At 40.0% G+C, this 24,243-nt stretch overlaps 1 protein-coding gene across 2 annotated transcripts in view; it reads left to right on the top strand.

Annotated features, from left to right (window-relative positions):
• IPCEF1 (interaction protein for cytohesin exchange factors 1) overlaps positions 1-23,001 on the top strand; it is a 64,466-nt gene extending 41,465 nt beyond the window's left edge. For both annotated transcript variants that reach the window (XM_040597392.1, XM_040597393.1), the window contains 3 exons: positions 3,893-4,259; positions 13,350-13,540; positions 17,067-23,001. In XM_040597392.1, the coding sequence (XP_040453326.1) occupies positions 3,893-4,259; positions 13,350-13,540; positions 17,067-17,267 (759 nt within the window). In that variant the 3' untranslated portion in view covers positions 17,268-23,001. The remainder of the gene's footprint in view (positions 1-3,892; positions 4,260-13,349; positions 13,541-17,066) is intronic.
• The last annotated feature ends 1,242 nt before the right edge of the window (positions 23,002-24,243 follow it).

Genomic DNA, 24,243 nt, shown 5'->3' with positions numbered 1-24,243 from the left:
GTCTTCAGGAGTTATTCTAGGCCCAAGGCCGATAATGAAGCATCTTGAATTTTATGCTTCAGTGGTTCGCCTTTAAAAGGCTGTAGATGTCTTTCCCGTCTGCTCACCTCTGAGTGAATGCCTGCATTTTTCCAGATGATGAGTTTTAAACAGGTGCTGGTTTTTAGTTTTCTGTTTTTCTGGCTTCCTGCTGCTTGTCAGTCTGTTGCTGCAGAGGTGATCTCCGGTTGTATCCTTCCCATATGCTCCTCTTGAGTGCTGGCCTCCACGTTTCAGCAGGGGACACATAGGAGGCAGGCAGTGGTGCAGGTGCTGGGGGGTCCTGCTTTCTTAGCCTTTACCTTAAAGGTAAAGTTATCCTCCCTCCAGCCTTTAGCTCTCTCAGCTGATTTTCCTTCTCCTCATCCCCAGCTTAACATCCCTTCCCCCATGGACAAAGGTTAGTGTCTCCTGAGAAAAATTGTCATTTTTTTCACCCCAGAAGTGGCCACAGGAGCCAACACAGCTGTGCTTGACTGCAAAACAGTCTTCTTTTAAACGCTTGATTTAATGACCCTTTCCCTTCTGGACAAGTACTGGAGCAAGGAAACTGGAACTGTTGGGAAAGAACAGCTCCTGATGGAAAGTCAGTTCTAGGAATGGAACTCTTGGTTGTCTCAGGGAAGGCTGGTTAAACATTGCTTGCTGCCTATTTATTTGCTGTGGAGTTTTTGAACCAAGCTGTGAGGTCCCAAACATGTGACGGATTTGGGTTGACAGTCTGTGGGTACACCACTTTTGGAAGGCTTGCTTGAACCTTTTCACATTGCTACTGCAAGAGACACTTATCCTGGAAATCCAGCCCAGGATCAAGAATGCCACAGGCAGCAACTGGGGTTCATTTTTTTATATAATTTTTATCTTTTTTTACTGTTGCACTTCTTCCTTCCAAGTGCCAAAGGGATTTTGCAAAATATTAGGAGCTATACGTAATTTCGAAAATCAGACCAATACTCTTTTAAGCAGAAAGGCCTCCATACTTCTTGAGATCAACTCCAGACTTAAAACTGTTAAGCCTGGAAATTAATAGCCACCCAGGTGCAGGCTCTATGACATACTAGAACAGCAAATATTTTGCTGTAATTCTAGCACAAAATTTTCACTTGCTGTTCTGTTCTCTGCTGATCCAAACCATTCTGAATCTTGAAAAATAAAAAAGTAGTGATTATGAGCTTTCTATGTCTATGCATGCTTTTGGGTACTGTGGAAGAAAAAAGCAAGCAAGGAACAAGTAAACTTTAACATCTGTAGGAGAAAAGTTAAACTGACCATCTGCATTGACTTCTCCACATGTGAATGGATTTAAAGTTTTAAAAGCAGCAGCTATATTGAGACAATAGATTTCAGCAGTCCCAAAAGAGCAGTTGAGGTGTTTCATGGTGATAATTTTTCTTTAAAAAATGCCTAGAGACTCATTGATCTTCAGTGGAATCCTTATGATCTGCTGGCTCAAGCATCTGCATTTTAAAATGTCCTCAAACGGACATTTATTATTATATGGATGATTGCAAAACTTCCAAAGGAACTGCTCAAGTAAGTTAGGCAAACACTTGTCATGCCAAAGGGGAGAGAAAAAAAAAAAAAAGCACAACACATATGTAGGGAAAAAGAAACACATTCTGGTAGTCATCTTTCTTCTCACCCACATTTTTTTATTTAATACACAATGAAAATGAAAACAAAAATATATTCCACTCAGGCACAGTTTTCATTTCATTAGCACTTTCTTTTGCATGGAAAAATGCCAGAAAAATAGAGGTGAGATCTAACATCTTCCTTTCCTGTCTTTGAACACTTGAAATGAGACGATCCACACCAAGTGAGCAAGAGCTTTTACTGTTTGGTTGTTCTGCTTGGCTATACAAATGCTTCAACAATTCGTCATTGCAATAGGAGCTCTTAGATGAAATGCTTAAGGTCCCTTTGTTCCCAAGGACATTTTTATTACTCCTACTTGTAGTTTATGACAACATCTCCTTGTCCTTTGCTTTAGGATGCATTTGTGAAAGTTTCCATTTTAAAAACAAAAATGCACCTGAAACACAATGTTGTACGTCTTGTAATAGGAATATAAATCAAGTCTGGTCTCCTTTGGGACAGTCTTGGAGGAACTGCTTTGAAAATTTAGATAAGTGAAGAAAGTGCTACAAATGGTGACCCACAATTTGATATTGGTCCTCCTCATCTTCTGAATTGATTAGTAACTGCATGATACAGCTACATTAGAAGCACAGAAGCTAAATTTACTCTCTTTTTTTTTTTTTTTTTTTTTCCTGTGAAAAGGAAGTAGTATACAATACAGCAACACTGAATTGCAGAAGTTTAAATATCATAAACAAAAAAATTGTCACTCTTGGTTTGGTTTATATGAATAGATTTTATTTCTAGTTTACCAGGTTGTAAGTAAGTGTTCCAAGCTAGTCCCTTTATTGTGTTTGCAGCTTGTCTGGGTTTCCCTCACACTTCAGTAATTTTCAGTACTTTCAGTTTAGTTATCATCTGGTTTAATCCTTACACAAATCTATTCTACATATGTATTAAGAACATAAACTAGCCAGAATTGTGGTACATCAAGCCTGGTATGCTGATTCTGGCATTGGCCAGTAGCAGATGATTTGCAAAGGAGTAAATTTCTGCCGTAGCAGATACAAGAAATTTGGCTTTAATATCATGATGATCTCATCACATTTTCTGGTAGTTTCTGCTAAGAGCTTAACTTGAAGGCTTTGTCTCCCCTTGTCTTCCATTACTTTATTGCTGTCAATTAATCCTCTTTTGCATATTTGGATGCATATTTGTGTGTTTGTGTAGGTATTGGTGGTTAAAAAGCAGACTAGAGCTAGTTCTTCATGAGTGAGTTGCTTTTGGTGACCAAACTAATAATACAACTCAATCAATATAGATGCCTACTGTAGGCAGATGGGCATCTATGACTTGTCTGGGAAGCTAAATACTTCTCAAAACTTTGTTTTCTCTCAACCTTTCTTTGCATTTAATTGTGCATTTATCAAGCCCTCTCTCATTCAACTCCTAGCTCCTAACGATGACTATTAGATGTCTCTGAGACCTTTCTGATTGTATGTGCTCTTGTTAAAGCAGGGTGACAAGTTCAGTATGGAGGGCCTTAGGATGTCTTAATGATTTCTGACATGTTTCTAGTAAAGTTTGGGTCCCTTTCCAAATTAATGTACTGAAGGATGAATCTTAGCAGGTGAACTAGCAGCACAAATCTCGTACCATTTCCCTTTTCCCGCCCTCCGCCCCATGACTGTCTGTTTTTAATTTCCACCATTAATTTGCTATCTTATTACTCATCAACCTTTTTGCCTTGGTGATTGATTAGTCCCTTGAATGGATCAGGTAAAATGGCTTTGTGTGGTGAGAAGGCCAAAGTACTTCAGTGCTTTGGGCCCATTTCTGTCTGTCCGTGGCTATGGCATTGGCAGATTTATTGAATCTTCAAAACAACTTCATGTTCAGTGCTAATTAGGAGGGTTTTTTTCTGCATTCTTGATTAGACCTATAAAATGAAGAAGAAAAAGCCAATGTGAGTGTAAGGCCTAGCATGGAAGGCTACATTCAATGCAATATTTCTCCTTAGTGTTTTTTTTAGGCATTGTCAGTTTTTTATTTGTTTTATCTCTGGCTTCCTTGTGGCTTAGTTTCTGAAGTTACTGCTTTGTAGGAGATTGATATTGGCTGCCATATCTCAGGCTTGTTTGAATGGTTACTTAATCAGATTACATAATTTTTTTTGTCAGCATTTCAGCTGCATATCTACATATAGAACCTAGGAACAAGAATAACTTGCAAATAATTCTTCTCCCCCTCTCCCCTTGTTTCTGGAAAGCAGGATGCGCAGAAGTCTTCTTTCACCTCAACTCTGTCAAGTGAAGCATCTTGTTCTCTCTCCTCTCCTGAAAGTACTTTCAACTCCCAAGAGTCATCATCTTCCTTGACATCCAAAGTGGTTTATTCCGAGAGGCAGTCCTGGCTTGACCTAGTTAACAGCTCTGCCATGGAAGAGGGTGATCAGCCTTTAACTTTCTGCGTACAGATTCACTCTGATGAGCCACCAGAAGTAGACTGTGGAGATGCAGCAGACAGCCAGGAGGTCCAGCTTTCCAAACCCAGTGGTGGATCCCCAAACTCTTTTTTAGGTCCAGATACAAATTGTCTAGCTGTGCCAGACGCAACAGGACAGAGATCACTAGCCAAAGGTGAGCTAATGAGAGAGGAGATTTTTGTCTGCAAATCCATACAATATGGGAGTTCAGAGTTTTTCCTCAGCTTTCTTTCCTCCCTTCCTTCCTTTACATTCTTCACTGAAGAGTTTTCCAGTGGCACATCATTTATAACTAATATTTTGTTTATTGCATGTTAAATATGTAACCTAGTATCTAATTGGTAAGTACCTTTACAGATCTTCTCAAATTTTTCTTATGTGTTAAAATCATAGCCTCTGTATAAAATTCTAACATAGACACATTTTTATTAGCTTGCTTTATTTCAATACAGCTGTCTTTTATTAGTTTGGATTGAATAAAAATTTTAAGAAAGTATGTCACAGAATTGACACCCTAAGGAAAATGGCATATGTAGGAAGTGCTGAGCATGGGCTTAGGTCAACCTAATTTTAAAAATAAAAGCAGTTGCATTTACTTCCACTATGTATTCCCTATTTGTTTCATTAAGCTTCATTGTAATCAAAAGGAAACAACTGTGATCCTGAATAAGAAAGTCCATTAACACTGATTTTGCTTAACCAAATGGATATCTACATAGGTATTTTCCTAATGAAATGTGCTGCTAAATTAAAAGGGTGGCGTAGTTCCAGAATTTGCTCATTGTTACTGTTAATAGCTCTCCTGCCATAGCCAGGCAATGTGTATCGCCTTTTGAGCAAAGCTGCTTCTTCCTGCATTAAAAGCAACTGAAGCATGAGGCATTCCTGGCATACAACATATTGAAATGAGAAGATGCTCAGCATGCTGTGTGGAGAGGTAATACATGAGGGAGCAACAATGTTTTTGTGGATCAGGTCTACCCATGATTCCAAATCCTTGTAAAGATTTGAAGCAAGTACTTTGGTTTTTTTTGGAAGAGCAGTGTTGTCTTGTTACAATACAAAACAAAGTTGCATCTAAAAGCTTAGGCTGAAGGTAATGCGAAGGTGGAAAGAAACCGTGCTGGACTTGCTGGGGAACTTAGGAGTATTTCTCTGTGGGTGAGCTTGGCATTGATTAAAAAAAAAAAAACAACAACCAAACAAACAAACTGATTGAAGTACAGATTTTAGCAAAAGTGAAAATTAACTCAGAGTGTTTTGTGCTCAGCTTCATTATCCATATTCTAGGCTGCTCCACTAGAGACTTCTGTAGCAATGAAGATCAGTATGAAAACTGAGAGCAAATGTATGTACCACGTGGCAGAAAAGAGTGGATGTTTTGGGAGAGTTACTGTGGAATCTAATTCCCATAAGCTCTGTCTTTGTAAGTAGTGAAAAGGCTGAGGCTGGCAAAAACAGGATCCCTAAAGAAAATATCACAAAGATGTAGTAAATGCATCGTCTTCTGTAATTTCACCTTTTGGGTTAATTTTGACTATGTAATGACTTTGGGAAACAATATTAGGTACATTCAGGTGGATTGTTGCAGTGTAGGTCATTTATGACATGATGGCTTGTAGATCCTGTTGAGCAAGATTCAGTGGTTGCTCTTCAGAAATCTGAACTTTTGCTTAGAATATCTTACGCTGGTATTGTCAGCAGTCCTGCAGTAATTCATAGGTTAATGCTTTCCATCATAACTGCAAGGGTGACAAGTACTTTCTATGGTCGTAGAATTAGCATGACACATTTATAATCATTTAAAGCACAGTTTGACAGGCTCAATAATACTAACCAATAAAAATAGGATTAAATTGTAAATCAAGGCACATTTTAGTATATTCCTGACATTTGTAAAGTGGTTTAATTTTCCCAAAAATATTCCCGGGGAAATGAATTCTTCTGTTGCTCACTGTTTAGCTGATGGCCAACCCTGATCGAAGAATACTTCCATCCTAAGCACACCCGTGATCTCTGATGGAATTCCAGAAATAGATCATTTCAATGAGACAGTCACTATGGAAACTGTATAACCTCACTAGTTACTGTCTGCATCGTAACCCACTGTTGAACAAGTAAGATGTACACCACACACATTTTTCTTTTCTTTTTCAGTCTGCACAGTATGGGAAGGGGATGGAAAGTGTTGGCATGTGGGGCCCTCCCCTGCAATGGCCACTGAAAAAGTAAATTTGCAAGGAGATTAGTTAAGCTACTTCAATTTGAGAATGAGGTAGGAAAAAGGATTAACATAAAATAGCAATTCAGTTCCAAATGAAAGTTATCAAAAAGGATACAATTCTGTTTCTGTGGCTTATCCCCCAAGAATTTTCCCCTCCAGCTAGTTGATAAGGATGTGCACAAATACTGTGAGATGAATGCAGACTGTGGGATAAAAGCTAGCTGCAAAGCCTCATGATTTACAATAACTAGTAAGAACACCCTTGTTATCTGATGTGAAACAAGAATGCATATCTCAGTGCAGTTCATATTATTTGCTATACAATGCTTCTGAATAGCGTATTTTCAACAGCTCATCATGTTTTAGAGCACTGAGACTGTATCCAGGAGGAGACAGGTCTGCCTTGCATGGGCATCTGTCCTGGAAGTGCATGTGCCCTGTGCATAAAGCCAGCCTTGCTGTTATCAGAACAGGTATGTGGTCCTTGAACCTACTTCCCACAGAGTGTTCAAGTTGTCCATGCTCTCTCCTTCTCCTTGTGAGTACAGAAAAAACCTGTCACACACTCTGTTTTGCAGCCACACTCTGTTTAGTGAAAGCCAAAGAGGAATTTTTCATTGTAGCTGATAGCAGCCTAGAGCTGAAGTGTGAGTTTTCAAGAGCACTTTTGTTGAAGAACGCTTTTGGTGGCCAAAGTGGAAAATAGCAAAAGAAATGGAGGCCAATGTGAGAAAAGTTGGTACCTAGAAGGAAGAAAGAGTAGTTGTGGCTTTGTGGGAAGAACTTATCATGAAAATACAAAAATAGTGAAGAAACCTGAGTGATGAGTTAAACAATGGAAGAAGTTTCTCAAAGATAAATGGATGAATCTCTGTAGGAGAAACTACAGTTTCAACTAAATGATCATGGGTAATTTTTTCAATGAAAATTATTTAATGAAATCTGCTAAGCAACTGTGTTTGGTGCAAGGAGCTGTACCATACAAAGTTTTTAATGATCTTTCCAGCCACTCTTAGTGAAACTGGAACACTCTTAGTGTTATGACCATTCTCAGTGTTGATTACTGGGGAGAGGTTACATACCAGAAAGTAATACAAAGGTACAAAAAAGGAGAGTTTAACAGTTTTCTCTTTTGGAAGATGATCAGCTTTGTGGGAATATTTAATACTTTCATGTTGCAGCTTGCTTCATGCATAGTGACAAAGGATACAAAGCTGCCTGTGACACAAAGAAACCGAAAGGTAAACAAGAAATGGTTGAGAATACAAACAGCTATCTGACTACGTGCTCTGTATCCAGAAGCTGGCCTTGCCCTGTCCGGAATGGCTAGATACACTCTGCAGCCGAACTCCATCCTTTATATTTCTTCTGGCAACCACTGGAACAAAAAAAAAAATCTGACTATGACCCACCTCCATCATCATCAAAAACTATGATAAGAAAAGGAAGCTGCAAAAACTGAGAAGTTACTGTAAGAGAGCAGGAGTGTGTGTTTATATTTATTTAGGGATCTTCTACTGTAGGAACAACATCCTTCTTCCTTGCATTTTCTGAGGGTTTTATGATCACGTGAAGTTAATGTACCTTGGCAAGGAATTCTTATGGTACCAGTTCTGGTTTATTTATTTTACCTTAGCTCACAGTAGCTAGTAGAAGATCTGGTGTGTGCCAGTATTTTGAAAAACCTGGAAAGCTCTTCAAATATAACTTGAATTTTACCTGGATTGGATTTGTGGAAAGGAGTTGGTTAAATAGGAACTGGATGAATTAAATTCCTTCTTTTCTCAGAACTGACATCCTCTTCTTCTTTGTAGTCTGCCTGTGCCAGTAATAGCCAGAACAGATCCTCTGGTGTGCTCTGGCCCCTTTATTCCTTCTGCAAATGTTACACAAAATGTCCAGATCATGGCTGAGACTAGCCAAGCAGTGTGCCTATGGTAGGAACAACTATGTAGAGAAATAACTGTGTTTGAATGATTATTTTGTTTCTCATCAAAAAGGCTTTAGAAATCACAGTGAAAACTATAATGTTATGGTTTTCTGAACTCTCTGAAAAAGGGATACTTATTTGTGTTGTTTCCAGTTCAGTCACAGTTTGTTAAAATGCTATCGCTCACTGCTGAGTCCTCTATACTGTTATAGTCATGATCATCTAACTGTTCATGGTAACATGCTTTTCCTGTTATTTTCTCCCACTTTCTTCTGCCTTTAGTTCCGCATTTGCCAGTGAGGAGTTTGCCTAAGCTATGCCCATGTAATTTGAATATTTCCTGTCTTTTCTGTTCTGTAGCTATGTGGAAAAGGTGATTTCCCCAAAGTATCATCATATTCCCATTGAAAAGTCCATTACCACTATGGAGAAGGAAGGGATGGGGGTGTGGGTAGGTGGGTAGGCAAGGGCAAAAGCAGTTTATGTTTTTTTCCTTCTGCTCCCACCAGCCTAGGTGTATATGTTGTCCCATTGGCATCAAAAGTTCTGGAAGAATTAGAAATGGAGGTGCTGGCACAGCTACAAGAAGCTCGTAAGAGCAGCAAAGACAGGAGGAAGAAGCAGATATTTTATTTTTTTTGCCTAGGATTAATACACAGTTGGAAAGCTGTGGAATCTCAGTTAGAGAATGGGAGAACAAGTATTCATATTTCAGTTTAGATTTAGTAAGATATGTTCTGTTGGAGGTAGTTTTTAATGCAAAATGCACTTTCTGCTGAACATTGCCAATTTCTCTATCTTTACTGCTGGGAAACAATCAGCTTGGTTTCCCACAGCTGCTTTTTGAAAAGTTCTGGATAATTTCACTTTTTTAGGCTTAAAAAGCATGGAAGTTGAGATTTCAGGCAGGGTCCTGTATTGCTGCTGAAAGGTGGGTAGTCTCAATACCTTAATGTCTCCCACCTGTGGTAAGTTGGCCGACAGGAAGGTGGAAGCTGAAAATCGAGGAGGTGAAAAGCTGGCGTGTTGAACCTCTGGTGGCTTGCTCTTGTCTGTAATATCTTCCATTAGTTAAAGGAAAATTCCAGCTAAGTTGCATCAAGCCACAAAATTGTGTTTTACTTCTCCTGAAACAGAATTTGTCAGTTCTGGCTTGCCTGAAATATTAACTTTTTTTCCTCACTCCAACCTAGAAGGTCTCTTTCTCTTGAATGTTAAAATATCTCAGGGCAGAGCTTCTCTTTCCCTCAGGTCAGCACTGGTTCTTTTCGACTTTCCCCACTGTGGAGTCTGACAAAGTTAGACTTTGTCCAATTAGACTTTGCCTAATTAAGAGCTGTACAACACTAAAGAATTTTTCCAGAAGTGCTATGAAACTTCAGCAGGCTGCAAGGCTTGTGAGTGAAGGGCATGGTGAAGGATCCTCAGGAGACTGATCCTTCTGTGGCATCACTGAACAGAATTGCTTATAGTTAATATCACCGAGGGAAGGGAAAAGTGCACGATGCATGCGTTTCTCTGTGTGCATACTCATAAATGCACATGATATGTAGTATCCTTCTGCTGTTGCCATTTGTTCCTTACCACTAATCCTTCAGTAGGTCCTGAGAGAAAAATGAATGTATTTTATCTTTAAAATAACATGAGATAAAGAAGTGCTGTAGTAGCATTTCAGTTTCCTAACATGCATGCCCAAGACTGAAGGTGCTTAGCTTAAAGAGGACTGGTGAAAGTGTTAACTTGCAATATTTTATTTTGAAGTGATTTTGAATTAGTGCTTGATGTTAGCTGTGTGACCTGTCTAGAAGACTCACTCCAGAGCAGTGCTAGTGATGCATGCTATTACAAATCTTTGCCAGCAAAATACATCGATCGTTATAAAGCCTCAGAGGTTAACAAACCTTAGAGTAGGCATGGTACATTTATCTCTGGGAGGCTGGCACAGACAATCTGTTCATTTTAACACCCGGCCCCGATCTTGCGTTCTGTGTGCTTTTTGCATACTGTTTTACTTTGTGATGGAAAGCAAATATTTTATAACAATCAGATAGTATATTCTAGACAGTTCAGGTTTCATAGGAGGAATCCAGACCACTGAAGCCTAAAAATAGAGCTGGTGAATGCCTGTGCTTCTTTTAGAGACTTGCTCATCTGCAGGACAGTGCTCTGACTGCAGGTGCAAGGGAGTTAAGTGATACCAAGTGCTGGGAAAATGGGCTGTGAATGTTTGAACCTGGAGAAAAAAGTCTGGTCTGTGCTTAAGCCTTGAGTCACTGTTGCTTTATCTCTGCTATTTAATTTTCTCTCGGGTGTTTTGTGGAGAAAACAAGCAAGCAAACTACAGGTAGTGCTTTCTTCTTTTACTTTTGTGGCATTAAGGGGCTTGTGAAATACCATAATGCACCATTGTGTGAGTGAGGAGAAATATTTCCTTATCACAGATTATTTTATTTGGCTTGTTAATTGACTGCTAGACATAATGTCTCTTTCCTTCCTCCATTACTTCTCCCCCTTTCAGATTTACAGCATCAACCTAGTGTGTTCAGTGGTAGCTTCAAGCCTGCAAAACATGGGCTTTTGCTTTCTGAGCTTGGTGCAGGGGAACTCGGGACAGTGAAGGTAAAAGGTACCAGTTGTCTGGCCTCAATTTACAGAGGTTTCTTGGCAGCCATGCTCTTCGCCGATGGCAACATTATCTACTTCTATACAAAAGCACAATGTTAAGATACTGTTTTGTAATTTTTTAACTTGTGGGAGGGGTTCCCTGCTCATCAATGTAAACAAAGATGGAGACAAAAGTACTCTATAGCTCATACCTGGCTCTATACAGCTGGCACGTTTCACTCACCCTTGTTTTCCAACTGTTTCCTGAAATCCTATTTAGCTCCTTCCCTGTCACTCCCTTTATCCACCCAATCTGAAGAATCTAGCACATTCCCTCTGGAATTACCTGACCCTGATCAGTCCTTTGGGGGTGGTAATTGTGGAACAATAAGAAATAGGAGAGTAGTTTAAGGTCGCAATCTTGAAAGGATGCAGGAGCTGAGTATGCATTGCTCATCAAGTGCATTTTCTGGGAGCAACTTGCTGGGCACTTCTGACTTTGGCTCCATCTTTTTCTGTGCTGAGTATTACTGTCCTCCTCACCTTCACCCACAAGTGCATGGTAGATATCAGAGTATTTAGCATGGAAGAGAAGAGTTCAGTGAGGGTGTTTTCTTGTGCTTTCTGCTCTGTAACCCTTTTAAGACACTGAGGAGCCTCACAAGTTAGCCTTAAAAAATATCAGGAGGGACCTTATGTCCCCAAGGGCTTGACTGTTTTTTAAAGTTGTTGAACAGGATCAATGCATTTTTTTTTTCTTCTTATATACTTTTTCTTGGATGTCTGATAAAGCTCAATTTCTTTCTCAAAGTGATACTGTGTACAGTCCTGATGGGTGATGCCTATGGTAAAGCTGAGCCACTCCTGTGCAGGAGCTGGCTAATGAAACAAACAGCTGCTTCATCCCAAGAAAGCTGGCAGGAAGCTAGTTATAGTTATGAGCCTCATGGCATGAGCCAACAGTTTTCAGGAAATACTACTGCCGTGTATTATGCCTTACACTTGCATTTTTTTCTATTTCCCGCAGCTTGTTAAATATACAACAGTTCTCCTTTTCCTCCCAGCACTGTACCAATGTTAGAAGTTATATTTAGTTCTTGTCAGTTACAGCAGACTTTTTATAATCACAAAGTAGTGAAAAAAGGCCAGCAACACAGTGAAGGCAAATATTTGTAGCATATCATAAACCTTTCTAGTAACCTAAATATTTAGAAAGAACAGGGGTGTAGGAGGATGCTGTACTTTTTAAAACACGGTGAAGATAAAGAGCAGCCTTGTAAGTGTGCTGACATGTTGGAGAAGTCTTTTTGCTAGAGCATGAGTGAGAAAAAGGACTTCTCCTTTTGTTCAGAAAATGTTTGCTGGCTGAAGGTGATGTAGAGAACTCAATGTTTAACTTTTCATTAAGAGAAAAAAATGCCCAGCCAGTTTGACCAGCACATGGAGGACTGCAGCTGAGAAGAACCACCACCACCATCCCCAGTGAAATAAAAACAGATGTTATCCCGTTGGATTTTGATGGATTCATTAGCACCCTGAAAACACCAATAGTGTTAAGATTTTCCTTTAGTGAACACTGAAGTAGAAAAGCTTGTAGTGTGGACTGAGAGACTAGAAGCAGGTTGCACAGTCTGTTGCTGAGAATGGCTTTCTGCCAACCCCCCCCTATATAGATCTGGTACATTTTTAGTTTCTGACTGTTCATTTTTAAGTTGTGTTATTCTGGATAATGTCTTTGCTTCAATTTTTGTCTTATCTTATGTTATTTCATTCTCAGCTGTTTACTAGCTTTTCTTTTCATGTCCTCTCCCTCATGGAAGATGGTACCACAGGTTGAAAGCCATCACAATAATTAAGGTGGAAATAAGAAGTCTTTGTTGTGAGGCACCAAAAGCAAATTCTGTGCTGCAATCTGTGAAACTCAGGGTTTAGGTGTCAGGTGCCTCAAGGGTTCCTGCTTTAATATGTTGTCTAAGGACCTTCTCTTGGGGGCCCTGAAAAGTTCCTATGTTTCATTTCACCACTCAATTTTTTAAAAATCTGGTTTTAAAGATTATCAAAACCTGGTGATGAATAAGAACACCAAACACAATGTGACCTGTGAGTTGCCAGGTAGAAATGTGTGCAGCATGCAGGGAAAGGTAAATGGGTGTAGATGCTATCAAAGTTCTTTTTGTTCAAATGTGGTATTACTGACAGTTGTTCAAAGAAGTCTGTGATATATTCAGAGCATTAAGGCAGCATTGTATCAGTGGAAATACGTGCTTGTATCTGGATCACGACCTGATTCTTAAAAGCATTTGAGTCTGGTAATATGTCTTTCTCATATGCATTATTACCCTATAAATTACACTAAAAATTGCCCTTGGTTTTAACTCTAATACCATTATATTACACTTGGCTAAGAGCCTTCCTGATGGCTGAACCTAACATTTCTACTATCTGCTGCCACATTCACATTCTCATACCCAATTTATTCTTTGCAGATCAGGAAAAATGTGATGATGATGAGATGGAGCGACTTTACAAGTCATTAGAACAAGCAAGTCTGTCTCCCATTGGTGATCGTCGGCTGTCAACAAAGAAGGAGCTCAGGAAGTCATTTATAAAACGCAGCAAAAACCCCTCCATTAATGAGAAACTCCACAAAATTCGAATGCTGAACAGCACATTAAAGGTGAGATCGCAGAGCTGGCCAAAGAAAAGCCTGAGAGAAAGAAACATTTTGGCTGAAAAAAGCAGCAAGCTTAGACTTCAGCCAAACTCTATAATTACGTATTTCCTTAAAGCCCCAGAGAATTTGGTTAAGATTTGAATTGTTTTCTACTTCATTCTGAATACTGAGCTGTGTTTTGTTGTTCAGTTTGAACTGGAAGCAGAGGCAATAGTTCAGAAGGGACTTTTCTTGCACAAGTTCCAGCCCATTTGGAAAATTTAATAAAGAAAGCTTCTCTTAGCTGGAAAACTTACAATCTCGGCTGAATACACTAAACAGGAGAGCCTTAAAAAAAGGAAGAGCAGACAAAGTGTGTTGATGATAAAGGACATGACAATGACCCTGAGCCAAAAAAAGTTTTCCTTATGTGATTATTGGAGAATGTACAGGAAGTGCCAAAGCTATTGTAAAGACCTCCTGTAACTAAAATATTTTTAATAACAAATGCATCCTGCTTTTATGTTGAAAATGTATCGTGAACTGGAGGGGTGGAGGGGTTCAGGGGATGTTCCATGAAAGGGCCAGTAAATCTGTCTGGAATATGGGGATTTATGAGGCTGTTTACTCGCCAGCATCAAGCATCATGGGATTTCAAAGCCTGCTTCCGAATGGTACTGAGGGAGACTGAAAGCTTAACCATAGTATTTAAATCGTAAGGAGAAGAAAGAATAAGTGCAAACCTGGGGCTTCACTTGTTTCTTGTTGTATGCATTAGAGGCAGGAATTGAATATCTTGTTTCAAGTGTGTGTGTTTGGAATCACGCATTGTAAGCTGGAGAAATGTGTGTAAAAACTTCTCCTATCAGCACAATTGTTTTTAATTTTTATTAGTTTATTATTATTATTATTATTAGATTATTAGTTGCAATGGGAGGCTTGAGCTCTGGCACCTCAGCCAAATTGTTAAATGTTATCATTCCTGATGATACAGTTGAGAAGACAAGTGGGAATATAGGCATTCTCCTTGGCTCCATACGAGACCTGGTGAAGTCTCTCAGGATCAGTCTTCAGCGACACGGTACTGACTATAGCAGTATCCATCTGCATCAGCAATACAGTGAGCATATCACAAAAGAGAAAGTTAGCTTTAAAAGTATGCCTATTTTATGCTATGGGAAACTAAATATAGAAACATACTGCAAAGTTTTTTCCCTGGTAGGAACCTCATTAATAAATCTAAGAACCAGTTAGTATGAAATGGAGTTGTACCTTGTGGGACAATCAATTTCAATTAGTATGGAGCTGAATGGAAGTCTGACTGCCAGACATGAGCAGAGAGGACAGCTTTACATTGATTTAGCATGGGAGTATTGTATAAGTTGTGATTAGTAGTGCTTATAACCTTAGGCTTGTCTAACACTTGTATTTAATATGGAAAAAATCACTTTTGGAGTGTTCATAATGTATAAAATGTGTTGATCTTTTTTTCTTTCTTCAAACTAAGAAATTGGAGTATTGACAAGACAAACATAGCACAGACGTTTTCTCACAGACACAAACAGAGTTCTATGCATGGAGTGTTTAAGTTAGCCTATCTAAAAGGCAAATGCCTGCAGCAGTGGGAAAGTGCCATATTCTTTGCATCAGTAGGATTATGCGCTTTTAAAGTCAATTTTCTTAATATATAACATGAGACATGAGATAATTAGAAATAATGTATTGGAAGTTTAAAAATCAGGAAAGTTTTGCATCTGATCCATATTTACTGTGCTTTAATTAAAAACCTATTAGTTTGAGAAGTGATTTATGCAAGATTCAGTGCAATTTTAATTTTGAACTTTTGACTCCACATCTTTAACAACAGTTTAATGCTGCTGCCACAACATATCGTTAACAAAACATGCTTTAGATAGTTTGGAAGAGGAGGAAGCTGTGTGCAAATGCATCACAGTCTTAATGAATGTGGGAAATAGATTTAGTGCTACAGGAAAAATTCCATCGCATGGCTTTTTGCCACCAAGTTTGTCCACTGGAAATATTCATTTCTCCTTTCTATCTCCCTGTCTCCTCTTCTTCTCTTAGGCTAACTGCACATATCTCTGCATCAATGCCAGAAGTCTTCTTACAAGGGTCAGCACTAGGTCTTGAGAGTAGGACCTCTGTTAACCAACAGTTGAACAAGTTTTTGTATTTAAAAATGGTGCAGGCATCAAAGGTATTACAGCAGATAGTTTGTTAGAGTAGTAGTGGGATATGGATGTTTAAGTAGCCAATTGCTACTATTAGGAAGTGTCGTGAATGTGTGGGAGCATTTTCAAGGCAGCCACTACCATGGAGTGCCCTCAGGTGTGACCAAATTGGTGGCAGCAGAAGAAGATGGTTAGAATTATTCCACTGATTTCACACAGAGAAGGGGTGGGGGTGAGGGCAGGGTGGCACAGGAGCATGGAGAGCCAGGCAAAATCAAGGAAAGTTTGTGTGCCTCCATTAGGAAATTGTGGCTGCTAACAAGGGCTTCTTTTTCCTGTGGTCTGCTGCATGGATAAGCAATAAGGGCTTGAAAAGCAAGTTGTGTCAGAAAATGTGATGACAGCAACGAATATAAATATCTGAAAGGAAGGTGTAAAGAAGACAGAGCCAGGGTCTTTCCAGTGGGTGCCCAGTGGCACCAGGACCAGAGACAGCGGGCACAAATTGAAACACAGGAGGTTCCCTCTGAACATCAAGAAACACTTCTTGTTAGCATGAGCACTTGTACAGGTTACCCAGAGAAGCTGTGGAGTTACCATCCTTGGAGATATTCAAAGGCCGTCCAGACACGGTCCTAGGCAGCCTGCTCTTTAGGTGGCTCTGCCTGAAGAAGGGGGTTGGACCAGGTGACCGCCAAAGGTCCTTTCCAACTTCAACCATTCTGTGATTCTGTGACGTAGAGGGTACTGGTGTCCCTACATCAGTGACAGTTCATACCTTTCAATTGAATCAGAGTGCCTGCAATATATGGTCTGAGCTGCTCTTGCCTAAAAGTAGAGACCAGATTTAGTAGTAGTAGCCAGTGGTAGATGTATTAGCAGCCACATGTACTTTAGCCACTCCAATGCCAGTGCACAGATAATACCCAAAATTATTTTCTGCTAGCTCCCAGAGAGGAAACTTTTATAATGTGACCAGGGAATAAGTATTTTTGAGAAAGTTGAAACTGGTGTAAATAACAAAAATAAATGCTGTTGTGCTAGTTTCATGCAAGCACTAACTTGTTGTGAGTCAGTATAGCAATGTCTAATTTTCACATGAATCCTCTCATGAGGTTTTGCTAAGGATCCTATAGCATAAACTACATGAAATCATAATCTTTCATTCAACTGGGACAAATTTCTGCTGTGGACTTAACTTTGATGATCTGCTTTCTAAAAATGGAAACAAGTTGCCAGGAGGCTGGATTATTTGCCATCTTCTTGTGATATGGTTCTCTAATGTTCCCAGAGTGTTTTTGTTATGGACAATGAGCTTGACAGTTTCTATAGGAAATAACCACTTGTTCTTTTCCTAGTGTAAGGAACATGACCTCGCCACAATTAACCAGTTGCTAGAGGACCCAAAGTTGACGGCAGTGAAGTACAGAGAGTGGAGGAACACAAACATCATGCTGGTCCAAGATATTTATCAGCAGCAGGAGGTCCAGGACGTGTCCACAGAGAATAGCGAGGAGCAAGAGATGACTTCACAGCCTATTGCTGAAAGTGCTATCTGAGGCCATGGTTCAACAGTTCATGTCAAAATACTTCACCACGGGTCTTCACGTTTTCCTGGGTTTGATTGTTTTTATCTCACCCCTCTTTACATTCCTTTCCAACTCTACTCCCCATCCCCCTGGGTGAGGGGGGAGTGAGCGAGCGGCTGCGTGGTACTTAATTACCAGCTGGGGTTAAACCATGACAGACATATAGGCACTTTAAACTACTGCATTTTGGGGTTTATTTTTTCCAAGTGTTCTTTGAAAGGAAAATAACCCCTTCTCCAAAGCTTTAATTGCTCTTGCAAAATGCATTTCATGTCAAGAGGGCAAATCCCCCCAGCTTAAAAAAGCATGCCTGAACCTGGGCTGCATACCTAAGAAGACTACTTTATGAAGCAGCGAAGAAATGTTTTTCCATCTTTGGAGAAATAAATTAAATGTCCAATTCCTGGAAATCACAGACCTGTGTAATATGTCCTGTACAAATGTGAGATCCTTGGGTTTTTTTTTAACCACGTAACTTACCGTTAAAGGAAACTATAACTATGCCAGCAGGATGTAGTCTACTCTCGACCTTTTTATGCTGTAAGGTAACCTAATGTAGGCATTTTCATCTCTACATTTGTTCATTTTCACCACTCTACCAGTTTAAACTGAGACAAATGGAATAGCAGTTATGCATGAGTTTATACTACGGACATTTCTCAGGACCCAGTTTGTGCTCTGCCTGCATTTTAGGAGTTTCAAATTTATTTATGGACCAAACCAAAGTACTGTCTTTCTACATGAAGAAGAGAAGGTCTCTCAATGTTTGCTAACATGTAATTCACTCTTCGGGGAGGCAGCTAATGCTTCAACAAGTTTCAACTTTCCTTATAAACTTGGCAGAACTCCTTGGACAATTATTTTCTTCTTTCTTATTTTTGGATATTGTGAATATATAAGGTACAAGTTCATCCCAGATTCCTACTTAGGAAGGTGATCAAGTTCTACAAGGCAGAAGCTAAATAACTGAATTCCTGATGTGGACCTGAATGTGCAAAATATAGCTGCAAATATTTTTTGTAAATATATGTCATGTTATGGCTTATATGAATGTGACTATGTATTGTATATATGTTTTATTTATATATTTATATATGCTGAATTTCTTAATGTAGATAGGCACACATGGACCAGGCCCACCCAGATGAGAGTGCTTACAGGTTGACCTCAAATGCCTATTTGTTTTTCGTTCCATTATAAATCACAGTAGTGTCTGGAAATTTGAGATTACCCTGAGACATGTGCTGTGACTATTTATTGTCTTTCTAGCTTTGAGTTTTGGATTAAGAAAATCTGTACAATTTGGAGCAGGAAATGAAGTTTTTGAGAAAGTTTCAGGATTTCTCTTTGTGCAAACAAAACCAAGCAAGTTAAGAGGTTTTGCTGCAGGATCCTAACTTTTTGGCTTCATTGCCTTCAGTCCAAGGTTTGGGATTTTTGCCTTCTCTTCTTCTGCATGTGTACAAGTATGAAGAACTTTGCAGAGTGATGAATTTTGAAAAGCAAGAATTAGCCCACCATTCTCAAACTAATGCCACTACAGGAACTGTTGCAATCTGTACTTCTGTTGGCTATTTCCTAAAGATATACTTTGTCATTAGATTTCAACACAGTTTATCTTTTGAAGCCAAATATGCTATACAGATACAGCCATAGTCATCCATCTTTATACATTATATGTTTTATCATAGCTTGACTAAGAAACAAAAGTTAGTAGTGTTAGTAGGAACACGTAAAATCTTTTCCACCTGCGTAGTGATGTCTGACTGTTCATACTGCATCTTTAATACTCAGAAGCTTTCCTTTTATAATAGAGACATGGACTTACATGCCAAGGCAGCCAAAAATGGCAGTTAAGGCTGTGTTGAGTGTGAGAACTGAGGAGCAGATACCAAGCTATAAAAAAGGAGAAACAGAAGGAAGAATGTAAGCCTCTGATGCAGGCTTTAAGGGAAGAAAGTCAAGGAAAATGGGGGCTAGCTGAATGCTGAAGCAGGGTTATGCCTGGGATAGCATCACTGCCTCAGGTATAAAAGAGCTGAGGAATGTGAGGGTAAGGACTGATCTTGGGTCAGGACTTAAAATTAGGGCTAGTCTGCCAGCGGGGAACAAATGTTAGCTGAGACCTGGAAGTGGGTGACTTCGCTAATTCTAACTAGAAGCTGATAGAAATTAAGCAAGCTCAAGAACTGGTGTGTTTTCATTTAGAGAAATTGTGTCTTAAAAATTGAGCCCATTTTAAGGTGTGGGTTTGTTGTTTTTTTTTTTTTTTTAAATCTTTCACCATTCCCAGAAGACCCCCTGGACAGTGGACAACTGTGAGTGTCCTGCTCCTAACTGAAATTCTTCGAAGCAGATGTATAGGTGGGAGAGGGGTAGTCCCTGATTCTGACATGATATCAATTAACTGCCGAGAGCACACTGAAAATTAAGAGTGTAGGGATTAATCTACCTGGTCTATCTCAATTTAAAGAACTGGCACGAAATAACTGATAAATAATGGAGCTCAAATTGCACGTACGTTTTCTCATGAGTTTTTCATGAAACAAAGCATCTAAACACCATTTTTCTTCAAAAGCGTCTTCACTTAGATCTTAAAAACAAGCACATACTTCAGTGGCCTGTCAAACTGAGCCAGACAAGTCAGTGCCTTGCAGTTCTGAGCAAAGTCCTAGTCAAGTTTGTTTGCTGATGTAGATTTGCACTATATAAAGGAAGGCACTATGTGGCCTGCACAGGTTGGGTTGGCTGTTTTCACCCTGTGCTTATACAAGAATATACAAAACAGGTTTCCCAAATATAGGGACAGACAAATGTCCTCAGAGTGCCCAAGCTGTACTATTGGTTTTGACAGATTGCATAGCCTAAAATAGCTTTTAAAAGACTCTCAGGTGGTCAGCAGATACTTTCTGTTGAACTATTGAGGTTTTGGAAACCTGCTGAGGATGGGCTGTATCACCCTCTTAGAAAAGAACAGAAAATTCTTGAATAGGGTTACTGTAATGCCGTTGTTATGACAAATTTCTGGCTGTTCAAGAAAACAAGTGTATGGATTTTATGCAAGTGCAGTGCTGGGATTCTATCTCCATTCTCTTTCAGCTACTATTTAGACCCAAAACAAATGGAAAGTGTGGGAAATGGGAAGTGAAAACTGCAGTACAACAGGATTCATCTTCCAGCATTGCTAATTAATGTGACAGTTTTCACCTCGTGCTGGGTTCACACAAGGGGCTGTGCAGCAACGTGGAAGCACAGTTGGAGCAAGAAGTGTGCACGAGCTGGCAGCTACAAGTAGTGGATGCAGCGAGGAGCCACCTTGGCAGGAAAAACTTGGACAACTCTGCTCTCCACTCAGTGATATTGGGGTAAACGGTATCTGTTGGTCTGAATTTGGAAGGCCTGCACTATTGACTTATAACATAGGGAAACTGTGCATCCCTAGTGAATGTCTAAAAGTCGCTAACCATCTGCCTCATGGGACCTGTTTTATGTAATTATTCAGGAGAAGGTGTGTATTTATGGACGTGTGCACATGCACAATTACTCTTTCGTCAGTAAAGCCTTTGGTTATTGGTGCAGAAAAGTCCAGCTATCCAGATTTTGGAGTAACTAATGACAATATCTGATTTCAGCTGTTTCTGCAGCCTGGCTTTGGTGGCTTTTCTGGAAATTTAATCTCTGTTTTGGTGGTGTAGCTGTCACCGGAATGAGTTACCGGAATGAGGTGGGAACGCATTTCCTTTCCTAAGATGGAAGAGGTTTCATGCGGGGACTGTGAGTTGTTTCCACATCTAGTTCTGATGATTCATTCAATACTGGGTTTCACGTGAAACAGGAATAAACAGGAATAAATAATATGCTACAACCTTCTTGTTTTTGCCAATAGTTTTCTTTTTGGAGAAAACCTTGATATTGAGAGAAAAGACTGTTTTGGGACAGCCGAGGAGGGAGGGGAAAAAAAGAGGTGGTATTTATTTAAAACTATGTGGAATTTAAGAATTTTAAATTATTTATAACTAAGAAAAATTATGGGCATGCTGTGTCTATTGTGTGAGCCTGTAAGCTTATGTGTACTACAGATTTAATACAAAAACTTGTATTTTTTAACTCTTAAAGTAGCAAGTGAGTCCATGTAATCCTAGTTCTATGTGAGGAACACCATGTACTGTGATTGAAGTTTGGGGTTTGGGCTTTTTGTCTTGTTTTGCTTGTTGGTGGTACAAAAGTAACCAATTGCAATGAGGAACTGGGCTTACTTCATATGAAAAGTCTTTCTGTTACCAGGAAACCAAAGTGGTTTTCTTGTAGCAGTAGAGCCCAAGTGGTGTTTCCTGTTCTGTGTGGGGCATGATGAAGCAGCAGGCATCTTAAGACATCAGTTAGCATTTCCTTGATGGCTTGAAAATTTATCCCATTTTGGACTGCTGCAAGCTGCCACATTCTTGCATTTTTAAGAACTGGCTTTAGTTAATAATGAAAGAAGAGAAAAGATGGAACAGAAAAGCTCTGAGCTAAGGTCAGGCTATGATTCTTGTCTCTGTGCATGAGAATAATGGGAGTTAAGCTTGCCAAAAGCTAGGCATTTCCACACTGAAAAAAGATAGTCAGGTGTTGAGGAGAGTACTACATTCCTCGAAATTTGCTACAGGAAAAGTTCCAAGACTTGTTAGCTCTGGAAAAATGGGTATTTTTCTGATTTATTTCCTCCTGGTAAAAATCCAAAGGCAGTTGTTTATAAGCTGGCAGAAAGTTAAAAATGAAGCATGCATGTAATTCATTGATAGTTCATCAATCTTGATGTATTACCTTGAAATGATTGACTTTAAATGACTCAGGCCTTTAAAGCAGCAAATTCATCTCATTGGGAAACCATTGTTGCTTATGGCAGTTTTACCTTCTTTAGCCTCAAACCACAGAAAAGGGGATTCGAAAACATGCCTCCCACTCTCATGTGAAGAGAAACCAGCACTAGCCTAGCAAAGATTCAGGTAAGCCACTTAACGAACATTTAGCAAGGTAACCCCCCTAGTGAAATGGCATATGTGCGTACTGATAGCAGTGCTTTTGTGCAAAGCTTTCAGTGCTGAGGGCTGGCCAAAAGGAGGGATGGGGGCATCTATTCCCATACCCTCTGTGTGGAAAGGGAAAGCCATGCCTAGAGGAGTATTTGTGAGGGTATCTGTTAGGCAGGGCTAGGGCCTGCAGCACCGTGAAGGTACATGGAATCCCAATTAGGTATTTTATCTGCTAAGTCTGTGGCTTCACCGCCACCCCACACCCCCCGCCCCCCGTTTCAAACTCAAAGCACAATGTTTGCACTCAGCACTGCCTTTTTACTGCTTGTTGCCCACATATGTGACTTGATTTTAATGGAATGATACACACATCTTGCAGAATGAGAGCCTTATGTTTGCACTTGTCAATTAAACACTGAAATGAGAGAATATTTTGCTCAGCCTTTTTTTTTTTTACTTTTCCCTGCAGATTTTCCAGTTTACTGCTATATAATAAAATAAGGATTTGCTGGTTCTTTAAACAAGCAATTTCCCCTTGGGACTAATATTACTATTAAGTTAAGTAATCTGGAACCAGGAAGAGTCAATGAATGGTTTAACTGAGAATACCTTCCACTAGTTTGCAATGTAATTTTTGAAACTGCTGTTAAAGTAGTTCTCTTTAACAGGTTGCTGTAGCCACACTTAAGGAATGATGGTCTTTTCTGACAGGTGTGGGGCATTCTTGGATTTTTATTTTTTTTTAGTGGACAGAGCAGCCTGTTTCAGTTAGAAGAGGACTGGGATCTTTGTCAAGAGTTTCGGTTTAGCCAGCCAGGCCAGTCAGATAGCAGCACAGTGAAGGTGTGTTTCCTAAGAAATGAGCCTGTCTAAGGGCTGAGCTGCCCTGAAGGTAGAATGTCCCTGTCCCCCTCTTTCCCCCAGTCTCCTACATGTTCCCACCACTTGCCTTGGGCTAATCTGCTCATCGTTTGGCACCTCTCTCAGCTCAGCTGAGTCAGGCAGTAAGAAACAGACGCAGCAAGCTGGATAGTCACCTACTGTGATGGTGACTAAAATTGGCTTATGGAGGGGTTCAATGACTGCTACAGCCCTCACAAGGGAGGCAGCTGGATTGTGTAGGCAGAAGAAAAAGGAAAAAGAGCTATGGAAGCAGGAGGGAAGAGGGGTCCTTTTCCTTTTAGGAGCAAAGCATTAGCTTGACTCAGCTTCCCACAAAGTTATAGCTTCACTTTCACCAAGTGATTTCCTTTTTTTCTGCCCTGCAACACGTGGTTGCAAAGACAACCTGAGGAAGTGATTTTCATGTGGGGTTTACTGTGATCTCAGCCTGTGCTCTTGCTTTCCATGCCTCATGCATGGCCAATCATTTTGTTTCTGGGTCTGAAAGCGAAACTCTACAAAAAAAGTGCTATGTTTCCTTAACATCTTTTCCATCATGCTTGCTGCAGGGATGCTGGTGCAGGCATGAGAGATGCAGTGGCTGCGGCTCAAGGACCATACGTGTACCCGTTTAGGCTAGCTATGCACCCGCACCTCTCACACCCGCACCTCTCAGACTTGCACCGCATCTTGTTTTCCTCTGGCATTTGATTTACACCCTCCTGTGATAGTACAAAATATAACCGGCTCCAAAGCTTTGTAAGAACAGAAATGAGTTGCACATCAAGATTTGGACATTTGTCTTTTCTCTGCTTAAAAAACCCTGCTGGGCTTCGCTGGGCTTCCAGGCAGTCCCTGTGAGCTTGGGGTCAGTACGTTTGCTGGCAACACAGAGGGCAAAGGCACTGCTGCTTGCATCGGAACCTATCTCATCACTTCACATTTTGGAAAGGCTCGGTCATCATTCTTCTGCTGTTATCATGGGCTGTTTCTTATTACTGGAAGAAAGCACCTGCTGTCAGGGGGCAAGTTCCTGTGTTACCTTCCTG

This window comes from Falco naumanni, chromosome 6 (genome assembly GCF_017639655.2).
Source record: "Falco naumanni isolate bFalNau1 chromosome 6, bFalNau1.pat, whole genome shotgun sequence".
In the NCBI taxonomy this organism is placed as follows: domain Eukaryota; kingdom Metazoa; phylum Chordata; class Aves; order Falconiformes; family Falconidae; genus Falco; species Falco naumanni.
Note: the sequence above shows the minus strand (reverse complement) of the source record. Positions and strands in the feature narration are given on the sequence as shown.